The sequence below is a fragment of the Rana temporaria genome, chromosome 13 (assembly GCF_905171775.1).
Source record: "Rana temporaria chromosome 13, aRanTem1.1, whole genome shotgun sequence".
NCBI lineage: Eukaryota > Metazoa > Chordata > Amphibia > Anura > Ranidae > Rana > Rana temporaria.
Genome location: NC_053501.1, coordinates 50,737,276 through 50,754,721, shown reverse-complemented (window position 1 = coordinate 50,754,721; position 17,446 = coordinate 50,737,276). Strand labels below are relative to the sequence as shown.

Here is a 17,446-nt window from a genome sequence, read left to right as displayed (position 1 = left end):
ATCAGAATGGTGGCCTGGCAACAAGCATTTCTTTTTTTTATTATTCTTTATTTAAGGTGTTCAGAATACATAGAAAAGGAAACATGCACAAAAAAGAGAAATTGATGCTAAGCCTATGGGGTCAGCACACATAGGCGATAAAAAAAACAATAAAAATAATAACAATAAAAACAATATCCAGAAAGATGGACATGGTAACCTCTTAAATCACTGAATGTATAGGCAGGGAGATATGTAAAGAGGGTATTACAAGTTACATACAGCTGAAAATATAATAAATCAGTTATTCTGTATAAGCAGGGTCAGCCAATAATAATAAAAAAATGGTACCTTGCTTCTTACCTTGCATATAGCTGTTTCTTCACAGAAACCTGATCCTGACTATCCATCTTTCCTGTCTGTATCACTCTCAGTAGTGCATCAGTTTCTCCAATTCCGTAACTGAGCTTGGCTTCTGCTAGCTGTACAGTAAGTGGCTGTGGATTAATCTTCAAGTGTACTGCAGACATGACCTCTGCACGCTCCCGCTGCAGTTTCTCAATCTCACGAGATCGGCTTTCCGCCTCTTCCTGAGACGTACAGGTGGGGCTTTGTTTCATACTCAGATTTGGATAACTCATTAACAACTGTTCATTTCTCTGTAAGATACCTTGAAATCCAGACCAATTGCTGAACTTATTATGAAGGGGCAGATCCTGCAAACTATAATTATGTGATTTGTGACTGCTTGCCAAACTGGGTTCTTGACCTAGAAGAATGTCAGTATTGCATTCACTCTCCACTACAGATAAGCCATCATCCTGCAGTTGCAAGTCAAAACCACTTACTTGGGAAGGTGAATATTGGCGGATTTCATTTTTTGCATATGAATTACTTGATGTTATGGTAATACTAGCAAGATCATTCTCATCAGCACAATCTTGTGTCTTTGTAGTTCTTGTTAGGGACTGTCTGTGCCCGTCCAACACGGGATGTGCCATCTGATAGAGATTTTCAAGTGACTGTGGGCGTTCCCATGGCGGCAAACCAGTAAATGTGGTTGCAGGTACTTTTTTGGGTTGAGTGGATCTTAAATTGTCTTTTGTATCTTCCCTGTCTCCATACCGTGAAATCTCAGAGTTACTACTAAATTGGTTGGTAATGGGAGAGAGTTTGTTTTGCAGAATGCAGTTTTCACTCTTGTATGTCTGAACTTTATGTGTTGCTATTCTTCTTTCAGGAGATTCTCTGAGAGAGCTGAAGTGTACAACTTCAAATTTATTTTCTTTACTTCCTTGACCAAATGGAAAAATGTTTTCATTGTCTTTTCCTGTTTGAGAACTGGTGACTTGTAGCATACACTTTTCTTGTTCTCTCCTTTTCCTGTGCCGAGATACTTGAAGGCTTTGTTCACTAGAATTGTTTTCAAGTTCAAATTTATTAACAGGCTTCTTGCTTGCTTTTAACGTTAGAATTGGTGAGGAAGCTCGGTCAACCATCATGGTGTTTCCTTGACATGCAGTGTGGAATCTCAGAGTTTGAACACCTGATAAAGGACTATTTGCTACAGCAAGAGAAATATCCTCTGAGTCTTTATTCAAAATAGTAGAACTTGTAGGTGAAGAAAGCGGAAGAGTGCTAGCAGACAGGAATGGGACAGACGCTCGCATATGTGGTGATTTAGACATCCCATGATCTGCTAATTTAGCAGGCACATATCCATGCAAGTTTGGAAGGCTTTGTGTCCTAACATTTGTCGTTTGACTACTACTTTTTGCCCCTGTTAAATGAGTGTTGTCTGGAATATGAGTTGATGAATCTGCTCCAACTACCTTTACAATGACATTTATCTCTGAGGGGCTTAGAAAATTGTTACTTTCTGTGCTATAGTTCTGAGAACTGTTTATTTTTGGCTTATCTGTCTGAATACCTTTGTCTTCATAAGTTTGAGTAAAAGAGTCTTTGACTGATTTTTTCACAAGTGACTCTGCAATATCAAGTGTGACATTTTCAGAGTGATGCTGAGACAAATTTCCCAGTAGTTCTGAGGTTTCCTGTAACAGCTGTGATAAATGAATGGACATGCTCTGCATATTGGACCAAGAAACTGGTCTCTGGTGGTGCCTCATTTTCCGTGAGGAAAATACATCTGTGCTACTTCTTTGGTGCTTGGTGGCTCTACGATATCTAGGCTTAGTGTGTGTTCTGTGTTCATAAGATATTCTTTGGTCATTTTCATTGCAAGTCTCGGACTCTGAAGTGTAAAGAATCATTATTTCATCTAGCTGGGAACATTCATCAAATCGTACTTGTGACCCAGATGTCCCAACAAATTCCGTATCATTTCTTGTGTGTAAAGCAAGAGTTTCATCCAATAGGTGATCTTGAAAACCATCAAATGAATTTAAATCAGGTCTGGAATCATTTCCTTCAAAACTGCTTATTGTGCTGGATACTGGTTTTGCATAGGAACTAAGATGTGAATTAAAAGGGGAACTTCGAGAGTTGAGCGCTTCATCAACACTAGAACACCTCATTAATTTATCAGTTGTGGCTTGCAACTTACTGCAAGATACATCACTGGCACTGTTAAATGAGCAGTTCCTCCACCCAGCCCTAGGACTAACTTCCTGCTGCCAAGAGTGAACAAATGGGTTAATGTCACTTGAGGTGAAGTGAAGACCTTCTGTATTCTCACACATTTCTTCTATTGATGTCTGCGTTTGTTGTGATGAGTCATGAAATAAACTGCTGTGGAGTTTAGATGGTACTTTAATGGTAATGCAGTCTTTATCTGTACCTTCATCCTTAAAATGTGTATGCCCAGCAATGCTTTCCTGGGCACTTACAAAATGTGCTACACCATGTGGTGAGCAATCCTTTAACTCCGTATTTGAATGGTCTTGTCCATTACATATAGTTTTGGTCCCAGAACCTAATCTTTGTTGAGAAGATTCAGATCTTGGGCTGGAGGCTGATCCATCAGAAGGGAACTTTGTGGATTCTGCCAACTGTGACTTGGCAAGAGCCATGGTAGGTGATAAACATTCACAAGATGTATGGGTAGAGCAGTAAGCTTCATTAGACATGGTGCAAGTTGACATGTCTATTTTGGAAAATCCAAGGTGAGAAAAATCACCAGGAACACCTGTATGAATAGCTCCATACATTTCTGATTTACCTTCATTTAATACTGACAGACTCTCCAGTGACCCGATGTTTAAGCTTGTGAGGCCACTCGAGACTAAAGAACTGAATGTTTCCATGTCATCTACTCCTGAAGAAGTCTCAGGAGATTCATTTAACTCTAAAGGACATTCTCCATGGTCTTCTTCAGTCACAAGAATGTTGTTTTCAACACCTTCATTTTTTCTGCTTCTGTAATCCATTTGTAAGGCTGGGCCAGTTAGTTCTAGTGTATGACCTGATATGACATTTACTCTACAGGGGTCCAAAACTTCTGTAGATTGATGTGCGATTTTTGCCATTACCAAATTAAATTCTGACTTGGGGTTATGTTGCCAATTCTTAGTGATGCAAGTGGACACTTCACATGTATGATCTAAGCCATGGTCTACCTTTCCTTTTTCCGTTGGTTCAGTTTCTTGACAGGTTCTGAAAGTGGATGACTGACAACTTGGAGATATTTCAGTCTCATGGTCTGCTTCTTGGCTTTGAGGAAACTGATACTGGCATTTATTGGAATCATTCTGGATATCTTTCAACACTTCATTTGATTCTCCAATACACCTAGAAAAGTTAGCAGATGATGTAGAAGCTGGAAGTGTGCGGGCATCTGTAGAATTAGTTAAACTAGGGTAAGCAGATTCGGATTTGCAAGTAGCATTTTCAGGGTTTTGTGAAGAGATAACATTACTTCTGTCTTCTAGCTCTTCCTTTGCCAGAGGGCTTTCTTCCTTTTGCATAATCCTATTCTTACTTGGCAGTTTGTTCAGGGTTTGTTGCACCAGCAAGTTTTCCTCTTGCACTTTAAAACGGAAATTTTGCTCTATTGTTTGGCAACTTTCCCTTACTGCACAAAGGTGTATTTGCTCACTTTTCTCCTCCTGAAGATTTCCCTGTCTCCCAGAAGCCCTACTGAAAGAAATGCCGCCATTCATTTCTGCCAAGGAATGCAAATCTGTGTGAAAACCATGCAACAGTATGGGTACTGATACTGTAGAGCCTTCCTGTATACTTTCATCCTTTGTGACACATGTTTCTGCTCCATGTGGGATACCAAGTTCTGATTCCTCATTTTTTGGTTTAAAAAAAATATTTCCTTCTTTACACTTCAAAATCCTGAAGGACCTTAATTCCTGATTTTCACCCTTGACATCTTCTACCATTTTTTTCAAGTCAGGAGAAAATTGTGAGCCAAAGTGAGATTGTTCTGGCTCAGAAGTGTTTGGTGGACTTTCTGTATTTTTATAATGTGTGCTTGCAGCTTTAGCCCTACTACATCCAAAAACTTGTTCACTTTGCAGTATAGCTTCATAATATGGAAGAATTGGACATGTACTTCCAATAGCTTGTGTGAAGGGTTGCACAACACGGTAATTGTTCTCTTGCATGGTATTTATAACATTACACAAAGAGTCACTAGAATTAGATTGCTCATTATTTTCAGTAACAGTGTCTTTGATGTGTTTCTGAAAACATCTCTCTGAAGTTGTAGAATCCTGAGTGCTTAGTGCACGATTATAAGGTTCATTATCTTTATTATCATTTTCTTCTAGGTCATGCTTTTTATTAGCCTGTTTATCAATTAAATATGAATCTTTATGTTTTCTCTGCGAAGCGCTATATTTACCATCATCTTTATCATTGGTTTTCTCAGAATTTTCATGGTTTTTCTTTATCTGTTTATTAAGTTGAAGCGAACATTCAGTTTCAGATGTCATAGTTTCCATTCTTAGTTCTTTTAAGGTCTGATCAGCAATCTCATTCCAAGAATTTTCTGCATCTTCATTATCTACAAGGGTTGATATGATCCCTGAGGAAATGGATTGGTTGTCATTTTTACTATTATTAAACAATTGTGAATTCTTCATATCTGTGTGGATGGCTTGTTCTGGAAGACATATAGCTTTTTGCAGTTCAGAATCTGGTTTACAATAGTGTATATCATTTTTACAATTAAGGAGATCACTAGCATAATGTGGTTTCAGGGGTTCTATATTTAATGTATGCACTTGCTGAATGTCTTCAGATAAAGACTGTAAATTCTGCATTCTCTCTTCTGGTAATATCCCTTTCTCTTTCCAGGAATTTGTTTGAACAAGGGCCTCACCAGATGGATTGCAATTTAAAACATATTGTGTATTATTGAGACTGGATACTGGCCCTGTATTATCATCACAAGAACTCCAAGATGCACTTTGTTCATTACTATTTATGTCAAGAGGATGATGTTGAAATTCACAAGTCTTGTCAAAAAGTGCAGTTTCTGAATGATTTGAAGGGATGTTACCAGGATGTTTACTGAAGCATCCATTTACTCTGCTTTCCTTATGTTCAGGGCTGTTGTACTCAGGCATATTTCCGCTAGGTAATATACTTGACCTTGGAAGTAAGTGCTCAGTAGAAGGAAGGTCATTGAGGTTTATTACTGGTGAACTGCTGGTGACTTCCTTTTCAGCCTCTGGTGAGACACTAAAAAAACTTGTACTTTTTGTGTCCTTGTGGCTGTCACCAGATCCATCCTCAGTTCTAGAAAGAGGAAAGTCATCATTGCCAAGATTTTCATTATGTTGGACAAGGTTATTATATATTATTAGTGGTGTTATATTTATTGACTCACTCTGATCAACAAACATTGTGTGATTTTTATTTTTCACAACACAAAATGGTTGGTTGGCCATTAGACCTGATGTGCTCATGTCAGCATTGTCAACAGATGGAGTTTTGCAATGCCTATCAATAATCAATCTTTGAAGGGGATCAGCAACTTTATTTTCATAGATATTATATTTATCAGACAAATGTTTTTCCAGCTTGCACTCTGTGTTCTCATTTACATCTAGAGCTTCTTTGTATTCTGTCACTTCTGATATCAAATTGGGAGTCTCGAGGCCACTATGAATTTGCATGTGTTCTGTTTGTAGCACGTTTGTAATCCCAGTCAACATGTTTTGGACTTTTTCACTCTCTAAATGATTATAATGTAAAATTACAGACCTGTTAAATTCTGAACAAGTATCACTGAGAACTGTAGTTTGGTTATTCAGATAGTCAGTTTGCACACATGTTAACCCTACTTGTGTTACATTTCTGTCAAGGTTTTTGATACTGGCATCAGTATGGTCATGAATTTCACCATTCTCGTGAGTTAAATGTAAAACAAACATCTCTCTAGGTTTACATTCTTCATCAGTAATTTCCGATGGCATTACATTAGAGCTGTATTTTGAATGGATATTTTGCTCCGTATCCTGGTTTGAACTTTTTAAGACTACTGTACTTACAGCTGTATTTAAATTTACAGAATTCCTTGATATAGAAAGATTTTTATTACACTCTGTCAGTTCTTCTTCTGCATTATTTCCTTGTGCAATGCTTGCTTCATTATTTACTTCATTTAGTTCTACAGATTCTTTATGGTTATCTTTTATATCCTGGCTGCATGTTCCGAGATCCCCGTTAACATCAGTTCTCACAGAAACTGTGACTTCTTTTTTGCTGACTTCATCTGTTGTTGGGTCCAACAATGATTGTGGTATTTTATTTACCTCAGTTTTGGCAAAACCAATGGGCTCCAAAGCTACATTCTTTTTTTCTAGAAAGGATTTCTGAGTATTTTTCTCACTTTCCATGTAATTGTTTGATAAATCAGGAAAATCTGAATGATGTTTTGATGTATGCAAGTCATCTAAATGTCTAATGGAACAATCATTGTTGTCAATAATACATTCATGAATAGGTTTCTGGTTTTCAAAACATTTTACTTTGACATCTTTGATATGACTAGTGTTTGGTTGATCTCCCTCAACATTAAATATATTTAGGTTTTTGTAGAGTGGTTCTGGATCGTGACAGTGCTGTACATTCAATTCTTCCTGTATGTCAGGAGATGCCCTAGATTTGCTTTTAATAACAAGATTTTCAGTAGATATTTCCGTCCCTTCAATATGTGTGAAGTCTGAATCCGTTTTATCAGCCTTATTGTCAAGACAGGAAGCGTCTTGGTAAAGCGTATTCACAGCAGGTTCTACAGTACACTTTTCAGTTGATAATCCATGCAAAGTGTGTTCACTATTAAAAACAGGTGAACTAAGGGGAATTTGATGGGATTTTACATCATGAACATTCAAAGGTGGTGTTGAGGTATCTCTGTATGCCATGGTAGCATCATTATTTATCTTAAGGTAAAACGAGGCACTTCTTTGTAGAGCTGTATTTTCCCATGGGGTTGTGATGTCTATATTCTTCTGATCATTATCAGTCATATTTAAACACCTAGGACTCTGGAGTTTCCAGAAGATCTCTGCTGGTAGTTCTTCAGACGAATCCGCATCTGGTACTTCATCAGAATCAGCCAAACTGTCTAGAGAAAAACTTTTTGAGAATCCAGTAGTAACTGACCCAGTTGTAACTAAAGGAAATGAGTTGTGATCTTCTGTTAAACTTTTAAAAGAACCAGAATGAGTCCCAGATGTCTTGTACCTGTTATATCTGTGTTTAATATGCCTATCCTTTTTGTTTTCTCTTTCCAACAGTGAGTCCTGTGACATTTGGCTGTCCTCGCTGTCAGAATCCCTCTTGCTATATTTCTGCCTCTCTTTATCTTCCTGCTTCAGTTGTTCATTTAAGGCACTGGTATATGCAGAAGACAGAGAATCTACAGAATAGTAGCTTTCACCATCAGAAGAGTCACTGTTATCATCCTCTTTCCAGTGTTCAAGTCCTTGTATATTTGATCTCAGAGGTCCCCTATTGAGTCTCTCTGTGCTCATCCACTTCCTCTCCATTTCATGGGGGTCTTCATGACAATGGTTAACTTTGGAAATGTTGACAACAGAAGATGATATCTTATTAGCCCCATTAATTGGTTTTGTTTTAGTACTTGGTGTTGACACTGTCATGTTTCTTTTTACCGTTTTTGCTGAAAATGGTTCCCTAGTTGGAATCTTTCCTGGGCCAGATGAGCTCTGACTATTCTTGGCATATTTTTCTGGTGGAGATTTTATACTCCCACTTTTTGCTGTGATTTTGTTCTTCTCCAACACTGTGTTTTTTCTAGGTATACCAACAGTAGGTTGTGACTGACATTTAGTTGCTTTTAATTTTGTGTCCTTGGTTCCTATATTTACAGGAGCTCGTATATTTTTTTTCTTTGGTGGCTCAGTAGAACAGCTGGAAAGTCCTTTTGATCCACCACCAGCTTTATCCATTTTTTGCCGTTTTTTGCTCATTTGTGGATCACTTGAAAAAATTGTAGCACCAGAGTTGCTGTAACTAATAAGCAGGTTATTGGTTCTCTTTTCCGCTTGTGGGCTTGCAGATTCTACAATGGATGGTTCACTGTCCACTTCTTCACAGCTGCCTCCAGTGGGTGAAGTTTTAACAAGACAATCTATCGACACAGCTCGTAGGGGCTTTTTGTTCTCACGGGTCTTGGATTTTTGTACCAGCTCACTTTTACATTTTCTTTTTATGAGAGCACTAAAAATGAAAGAATGAAATATAGTTTTACTTGGTTACAAACTATAAATACAATACAAAAACATATCCCAGACCCATATAAAATGGTTGTTAAGAGATCTCAACAGAATAGGCATGAAATAGGAATTTTTACTTACCTGTAAATTCCTTATCTTAAAAAAAATTACTTATTTTGTACAGGACACTGGATTTGTATTTATAGACTATGGGTCAGTGGCGGAACTATCAGGGTTGCAAAGATCGCAGGAGGGGAGACCAACGCAGAACATGTGAAAGCTTTGTAAGGGGCCCTGTAAAGGGCCTTGTTATCAGTGGGAAAAGCCCCTGGACTAATAGAAAGGGCTTTGGTGGTCAGTGGGACTCTTCATGGTTTCTTGCCTTGGTGCCATGAAGGTTCTAGTTACGCCTCTGCTAAGAGTTATATGTTGCTACCTTTAGGTTAGTGGACACTGGCATAAACTTTTGCTAGGGTAACTCCTAAAGCATTCTCATATAACCCTATGAGGCTCCAGTTTTAACAAGCATTAAGTAATGATCAAGGAGCAGAGGGAAGGGGCATGTGTTCTGTACTGTTCTCCAAGATAAAGAACTAAAAATAGCTTTTATCAAATTCCCCCACTCTTTCTATAGCCAAGCTTAAATCTCAGATTACGCAAACTAGCTAAATGAGAAAGTGGAAAGCCGATACCATGCAAAAATACTCATACATGCATTTTCTTCCATCCAGAATAGATCATAGTCTGTTCGAGTTATAGGTAGGGCTAGACCATCATACTTTCGTTCCTCCGTTTCTTCCCTTCTCTTCTCTTCCTTCTCCACTGACTACACCCCCCCCCCCCCGCTTTTTTGTGAACACATTGCCTGACTGCTACCCATGTTGAAATCTCGCCTTTTGAACCACTGTATATCCATTGTTTCTAGAAGTTACATTTTTGATTGATGTTTTTTTTTTGATGCTGCATAACACCTTTATCTGCTCAATTTATTTCTGATTTATTGTATTACCGCTGTTTTATGTATGGGTGCTTCAGCACCATGTCTTTTTTGCTTCAAGATCATTTACATCCAATACTTTGTTATTGTGAAATTCAATAAAAATGTATTGAACCATAAAATTCCTATTATCATTATTATTATTATTATTATTATTATTATACAGCACAGGACACAGGTCTGGTATTCATAGATGGGACTCACTCAAGCCATTAAACTAGAGATGAACAACATAGCAACATAGAATTGCCAACAGGCCCACAAAAAACACACAAGGGTTTAAGGAACCCAAACATAACACTCAAACAACAACTTGAAGTACCGAAGCTCACATCAGCTGAGACTTGAACTAGAACTTGAACTTGAACTTGAATCAGCTGAGACTGAGACCAATACTTACCTGAGGTCCCTCTAGCTCCAGCAGTGTTTTAGGAATGTCTCGGCTGTCAAAGTCAGTCAGCCAATGAGAATATAAAGGGGGCGGGGCCAGGCCGAAGCTCTGTGTCTGAATGGTTTGGGTACCTGCATAGTAAGCTGCTTGCTTTGAGGGCACCCAAGAGGAGGGAGGGGCCAGGAGAGACGAAAAGGGACTGGAGAAGAGGAGGATCCAGGCTGCTCAGTAACATGTTTTTTTTTTATATTAAAAATAACAGAGACTTTACAATTACTTTAGGATCATCAACACAAAACATTAGGGCTGAAGGCATCAGCTGTAATTGTTCCAAGTGAACAGGGTCTTCAAAGACAGGTTCTTGTCTCTGTTATTGGGTCTTGACCAGTTAGCAATAGTTTGGCAAACATATATGGCAACAGTTGCCGGTTGCAGGGCTGGACCTGCAGCAGTAAATAAGGACTTTAAAAGAGCTTCAAAACGCCTATCAATAGAATTTTTAAAGGAGGGAACGTCTTTAGTAAGAACCATAAGATGTTTATTGAGAACAGAAATGGCCACCAGAATAGACAATTTATTTTTAAAATAATTTTCCATAGAAAAAATATCAGCAAAAACTTTTCAGGGCCCGGCCAGTAATCATAAAGCACACAATGAATCAGTGCTTCTATAATAAATGTATTTTTTTAGACTTGGTCAGTCTCTTAGTACCCATAGGGGTCTGTTTTGGCTACGGAAAATCAAATGCGGTTAGGCAGAGACTACTGCTCATGACAACAAGCAGTGTTTCCACAGTGGGCAACATTTGGCACAAAGCCAAAGTGTGAACCTGATAATCTTTTAGAGGAAGGAAAATCCTCTGCTGCCTGTGCTACCAAAATCAATGCCCTCAATACTATCCTTTATATCTTTTCAAGTAAAGGAGAATTTGCTTTTGATTCTGAACAGGGTCGATGTGTAACATTTCTTGCATCTGGAAACTAAATGTTCTATACATGCCAAAAGTCTTCCAAAGAATTCAGACATAGTGGCAGAAATCTACTTTTGTCAGACAGGCCACATAGTGCATGACCATGATGGAGATGAATTCAGATGAGGGGAGCGGTTTCGGTATCTAGGGTATTGCTCTGGGAAAAGTGAACAGCTTTCTCCTCGAGCAGTGTTCTGTGTTTCCTGTATTCCCCCCCTTTGGAATGCATGCTATTTGACTCCCTTGCACCTGCAATCCACTATTATTAGTGAGGCGATCCCCAGCTCGGTTCAGGAGTGTGGAACCCAGGCGCTGACAGAGTTCCTGTGTTTCTGTAGATGTTGGTGTGGCAATGCAGCAACATACTGCATAAATTCTCAGTGGAATAGGTGAGTTGAAAAATATCAGTAGGAGTCATCTTTCTGAGATTAGGTTCAAATAAGACAGAAAAATGCCAATTTTAAAACCATTTGTTGAGATGCGTTGGAGACTAAAAGGAAGGGGTAACACCTCCCAAAATTTCTGCCCAATAAACCACATGGTTTGCTATGCTCTGTGGATAGTGTAATTAAAAACCAGGAGCCAGAGTCATTATACAGGGAAACCCTAACTTACCTTATCCACAACACTGGTCCTATTACATTTCTAGGTTCTCCCATCATGGTGTGCGTACCTCCAAAAGGGGTCTTGAGGGTCTGGGAACCAAAAAAATGGACCATAGTCCTGGACTTGTATAGCACCCTGCAGCTAACTTCCCACATTGTACTTCATGCCAAGGTGAGCGCCCCAACTTGGAATCCAGGGCCCAAAATAAACATTACTGCCCCCCATGCTGAGCAGATGTAGCAATTTTTGTCTAGCAGAATTTGCGCATTACGTTTTTAGCTAATGCTTACACTCTATTTGATAATCATCTAATAGCAAGTATCTCAAATACATGAAAAGTTCTAATTCCTAAACTACATTACTAAACACAGCTGGTAAAACTCAAATGCATGACAATTCCTATTACATTAAATAGATTATTAAATATAGCTGACAATGCACTCATGGCATATACGATAAGATATATGCAGTCGGTTCTCACCTATATGTAGGAAGTGTCTGTAAAGTCCAAGGCAATGAGCGCCTCTTATAGTATGATAATATAGAGGAAGAAGAAAAAGAAGAAGACCTAGTTCTTTCTAGTGATGAAGAAAGTACCACATGGTCTTGAAGTTTAGGTGCTTGTAGATAAACTGGCTTCAGTACATCATCATTAATCCAGCATGTATCTTCCAGTTGTTGGAGAGTTGTCTTTGCTTCTAAGAGTTTTTGCTTTTTTACAATCCTCTCCAGCTGAAACTTTAGCCTTTTTCTTCGAATATTTCGCTCAGCCCTCCGAAGGGAGCATTTGCGCAGCAGTTCCAGCTGCAACAGTTGCTTTCTGTCCACCTCCTCTGGAGAGGGATTGACTTCAGTTTGTACACAGTTCTGTATTTCAACCTCTGCGTATGTTTTGGTCTCAGTTTGAGATGCTGATTCCTTTCTCTCTTGACATGCTACAGTTAGCCGCTGCTTCTCTTTCACAAGCCACTGCTGGTCTGTAATCAGATGAAAAAATTAAAAATAAATCAGGTTGCACGGTCTCCTTGTCTAAAAATCAAACCGCCTGTTAATTCAGATTTAATGGGCCAGAGAACCCGTGTGAATGAGTCCTTACTTTTCTTATTTTTTTTAAATCATTTTTAAATCATTTTTTTTTTTTAGAGTAGGAACAGATCTCCCTTCTGGCGGGGAAAGTGCTAAGTGTCAGGGAGAGGTTCTGGAGAAGTAGGGAAAGTGCAGGGACATCCTATCTAGAAGCCTCCCCACTTGAGTATGGACTGGCTAGGCGGCATTTCATCCCTCAAGAAAGATGCTGTCGGCACAACTGAGGCCTACTTCTACCGTCACATCTCTGTTACATTCTGTGATTGCCTCCAGTTAGGATACCTTCCTGCAGGGCCTGTTCTGTATTGCTGAACTTCAGTTACAATATATTCCTGTTTCTCTGCACTGGGACTTGGTTTTATGCCGCCGTACCACGCAGCACCTACCCACTACCCACAATCTGTTCAATGGTATTGCACAGGGCAGTACTTATCTCCTCTTCTAGAATCCTCCTCTGGCGCTCTCCACTCCTCCTCTTTTCCAAGTACCCCCATAGCAAGCTATTGGGGATCTGTGTGGGTGCACCCCCAAGTCCGGCCGTGTGCACCCATAAGCGCAGGAGATGCATTAAAGTAAATAAGATACGTTTTAACTTTAGAACCGCTTTAATTGGCCTCACCCATTTTGAATATGTTTTATATTCCTCCTCTGACTGATTTGACTGACAGCAGCAGGAGACACAGCCAGGATTAAGAGAGGACTCAAGAGGTATGTGTTTAAGAGGGGGGGGGGGGGGGGCACAATAAGTGGTAAAACTTTTTTTTTCCTTAATGCAGGAGATACATTAAAGTAAAAAAAAAATAGTTTTAACTTTAAAACTGTTTAATTGGCATCCCCCATTTTGAATATGTTTTATATTTACTAAAATATAACACTTTATCAGCCAAACCAAAATTAGTTGACAAGCATTAACCCATCCCCCCCATCTCCCATCTATTTCAATCCAAAATGAAAAATGAACAGTGATCAATGTGATTACCGTATGTCTTTCTTTGCATACCAGCGTGGTCCAATCAAGGTTTGTATTTAATATCAGTAGCCCCCGTTGTTTTTAACACACAGTATTGTGGATCAATATGAGGCAGCCATACATTGTAATTTATACATGTTTTAGAAGGAGCTAGTTGTGTCTCTGCTATTTATAAGTTAAATACATACAGTCTCTTACAAAAGTACACCCCTCACATTTTTGTAAATATTTTATTATATGCTTTGATGTGACAACATTGAAGAAATTACACTTTGCTACAATGTAAAGTAGTGAGTGTACAGCTTGTGTAAACAGTGTAAAATTTGCTGTCCCTTGAAAATAACTCAACACATAGCCATTCATGTCTAAACCGCTAGCAACAAAAGTGAATACACCATTAGGTGAAAATGCCCAAATTGGGCCCAAAGTGTCAATATTTTGTGTGACCACCATTATTTTCCAGCACTGCCTTCCACTGCTCCATGATGACATCACAGAGCTGGTCAATGTTAGAGACCTTGCGCTCCTCCACCTTCTGTTTGAGGATGCCCCACAGATGCTTAGGGTTTAGGTCTGGAGACATGCTTGGCCAGTCCATCACCTTTACCCTCAGCTTCTTTAACAGGGCAGTGGTGTGTTTAAAAAACTGAGCCGCAGGGCAGTATTCCAACATAACGACCCCAAAGGGAGGGAATCATGCTCTGCTTCAGTATGTCACAGTACATGTTGGCATTTATGGTTCCCTTAATGAACTGTAGCTCCCCAGTGCTGGCAGCACTCATGCAGCCCCAGATCATGACACTCCCACCACCACCATGCTTGATGGTAGGCAAGACACACTTATCTTTGTACTCCTCACCTGGTTGCCGCTACACACGCTTGACACCATCTGAACCAAATACATTTATTTTGGTCTCATCAGACCACAGGGCAAGGTTCCAGTAATCCATGTCCTTAATCTGCTTGTCTTCAGCAAACTGTGTGCGGGCTTTCTTGTGCATCATCTTTAGAAGAGGCTTCCTTCTGGGATGACAGCCATGCAGACCATTTTAATGCAGTATGCAGCGTATGGTGTATGGTCTGAGCACCGACAGGCAGACCCCCCATCCCTTCAACCCCTGCAGCAATGCTGGCAGCACTCATACGTCTATTTCCCAAAGACAACCTCTGTATATGATGCTGTATGGTCTTGGCCACTGTGCCGCAGCTCAGTTTCAGGGTCTTGGCAATCATCTTATAGCCTAGGCCATCTTTATGTAGAGCAACAATTATTTTTTTCAGATCCTCAGAGTTGGCACCATGAGGTGCCATGTTGAACCAGTGACCAGTATGAGAGAGTGGGGGAGATAACCGCAAATTTAACACACCTGCTCTCCATTCACACCCGACACCTTGTAACACTAACGAGTCACATGACAAAATGAAAATGGTTAATTGGGCCCAATTAGGACATTTTTACTTAGGGTTCTACTCACTTTTGTTGCCAGCAGTTTAGACATTAATGGCTGTGTGTTGAGTTATTTTGAGGGGACAGCAAATTTACACTGTTATACAAGCTATACACTCACTACTTTACATTGTAGCAAAGTGTAATTTCTTCAGTGTTGTCACATGAAAAGATATAATAATATATTTACAAAAACGTGAGGGTGTACTCACTTTTGTGAAATACTGTAATTACTATAATACATAAATGATGTTCTTACTTTCTAGTATTTGCTGATTGAGCAGAGTCTGTTCCTGTTCCAGTTCCTTCTCTCCCTTCACTTGTGCAACCTGGATCTGCCTTTTCAAATCTTCCACGTATCTCTGCTGCTCTTCTACTTGTCGATAAGACGATTCCACGTCCGTTTTCCACTGCGGATATTCCTCAGACACAGTCTCTGTACTGTTGCTAAAAAGAGAGAGGGATTAGGAGGCGTATTGCCTCTGCATAGCAGCTCTGTATGTAAAAATCAAATGCATGCAAGGTGTTAATACTTGTAGTGAAAGAAAATAACGGCTCTGGAGATCATACTTTGGCTGAAAGTTTTTTTTCCACCTTTGCAGTCAAATTGGGATAACACCTACTTACTATATATTTGTTACACATTCCCATTACCATAGCATAACTGGTTGAAAAGATTATGGAACAGTATCTGTGTGTGATGTATGCTTTGTATACCTATATATTTCTAACACATAGTATTTTATAATTATTTAAATGTAAACAAGCCTGCCGGATTTGCTTCTGAGTATCGCAAGCAGCTACTATTTTTTTTAGCAAAAAATAAAAAATTCAGTGATGAATAAATACCACCAAAAGAAAGCTCTAGTGGCCAAATGCATGTATCTGTGCGCATCTTTCAGCGGGCGTAGCGTATCCTATTTACGCTACGCCGCCGCAACTTTAACAGGCAAGTGCATTATTCACAAAGCACTTGCTCCGTAAGTTGCGGCGGCGTAGCGCAAGTTGGCCGGCGTAAGCCAGCGTAATTCAAATTTGTAAGAGGTGGGCGTGTTGCATTAAAATGAGCCGTGACCCCATGCAAATGAGGGGCCGAACGAACGACGCATGCGCCATCCGTGGACGTATCCCAGTGCGCATGCGTCGGATAGAATGCCTAAGATACGTCGAACACTGCCTACAACGTGAACGTAACTTACGCACAGCCCTATTCACGTACGACTTACGTAAACAACGTAAAATTCGACGTAAAATTCGACGGCACTTCCGACGTCCATTCCTTGCATGGGCTGCGCCATCTTTTTGGTGGTTTATCTTATGCCTGAAAAACGCCTTACGTAAACGCTTACTGCGACGGGCGTGCGTACGTTCGTGAATAGGCATATCTTGGTCATTTACATATTCTAGGCGTAAATCAACGTACACGCCCCTAGCAGCCAGCGTGAATATGCAGCTAAGATACGACGGCGTAGGAGACTTACGCCGGTCGTATCTTAGCAACAGAGAAGCGTATCTCAGTTTGAGAATACGCTTAAAGATACGACGGCACGCATTCGGACTTACGACGGCGTATCTACTGATACGCCGTCGGAAGTCTTTAAGAATCCGGCTATATCTGTCTCAAAAAATGCTAAAAATAAAATTTGGGTACCGTGTTGTGTGACCGTGCAATTGTCATTCAAAGTGCGACAGCACTGAAAGCTGAAAACTGGCCTGGGCAGGAAGGGGGTAAAAGTGCCCAGTAGGCAAGTGGTTAATGCTTGAACTGTTATCACATTCCCATTTCTTTTCTGGGAATACTGTTCCATTTTGCCCACACATTTTTAATGCTTCAGACTGAACCAATGCGCTCTGTTATATTGGTTTATGCAAACTAATACAATTTTCGTAAAAATTCCCATTGTCCAGCAAACAACAGTATTGTCTCTAGTTACTGCTATGCAGCAGAATGTGGATTACACATTGAAAGCAAATGAAGGCATTATGCTTAGTCAACACTAAATGTTTCTGACAAACAGACAAAAGGACCAAAATGTAGATCCAGTGTATTTTTCCTAGTTTATAACAATCAACTTCCTGGCAAAGAGGATTTACAGGTATTTGCCTTTTTATTTAGTTCAGACAACGATGACGAAGGTGATAAGATCCTAAATTTCAATATCTTGATGGCCCTGCTTGAAATATGCCAATACAACATACTTATTTGGGTGTGCAATAAAATAGAACAGCATTAAAATGAACCAATGAAAGCCACCATTATGTCAAAAGGACAACACACACTTTACAGCATATAGTTGGCATAGGGGTTGCACAATACCTGGCTTTCATGAAGGTATTCTG

At 39.6% G+C, this 17,446-nt stretch overlaps 1 protein-coding gene across 1 annotated transcript in view; it reads right to left on the bottom strand.

The window, feature by feature from the left end:
- The window catches only part of STARD9 (StAR related lipid transfer domain containing 9), a 194,258-nt gene that overhangs the window by 30,354 nt on the left and 146,458 nt on the right, over nt 1–17,446 (bottom strand). Inside the window, exons 21-23 of the mRNA XM_040332736.1 lie at nt 15,366–15,553; nt 12,085–12,580; nt 343–8,643 (exon numbers count right to left, since the gene is read on the bottom strand). Coding sequence (XP_040188670.1) covers nt 343–8,643; nt 12,085–12,580; nt 15,366–15,553 — 8,985 coding nt within the window. The remainder of the gene's footprint in view (nt 1–342; nt 8,644–12,084; nt 12,581–15,365; nt 15,554–17,446) is intronic.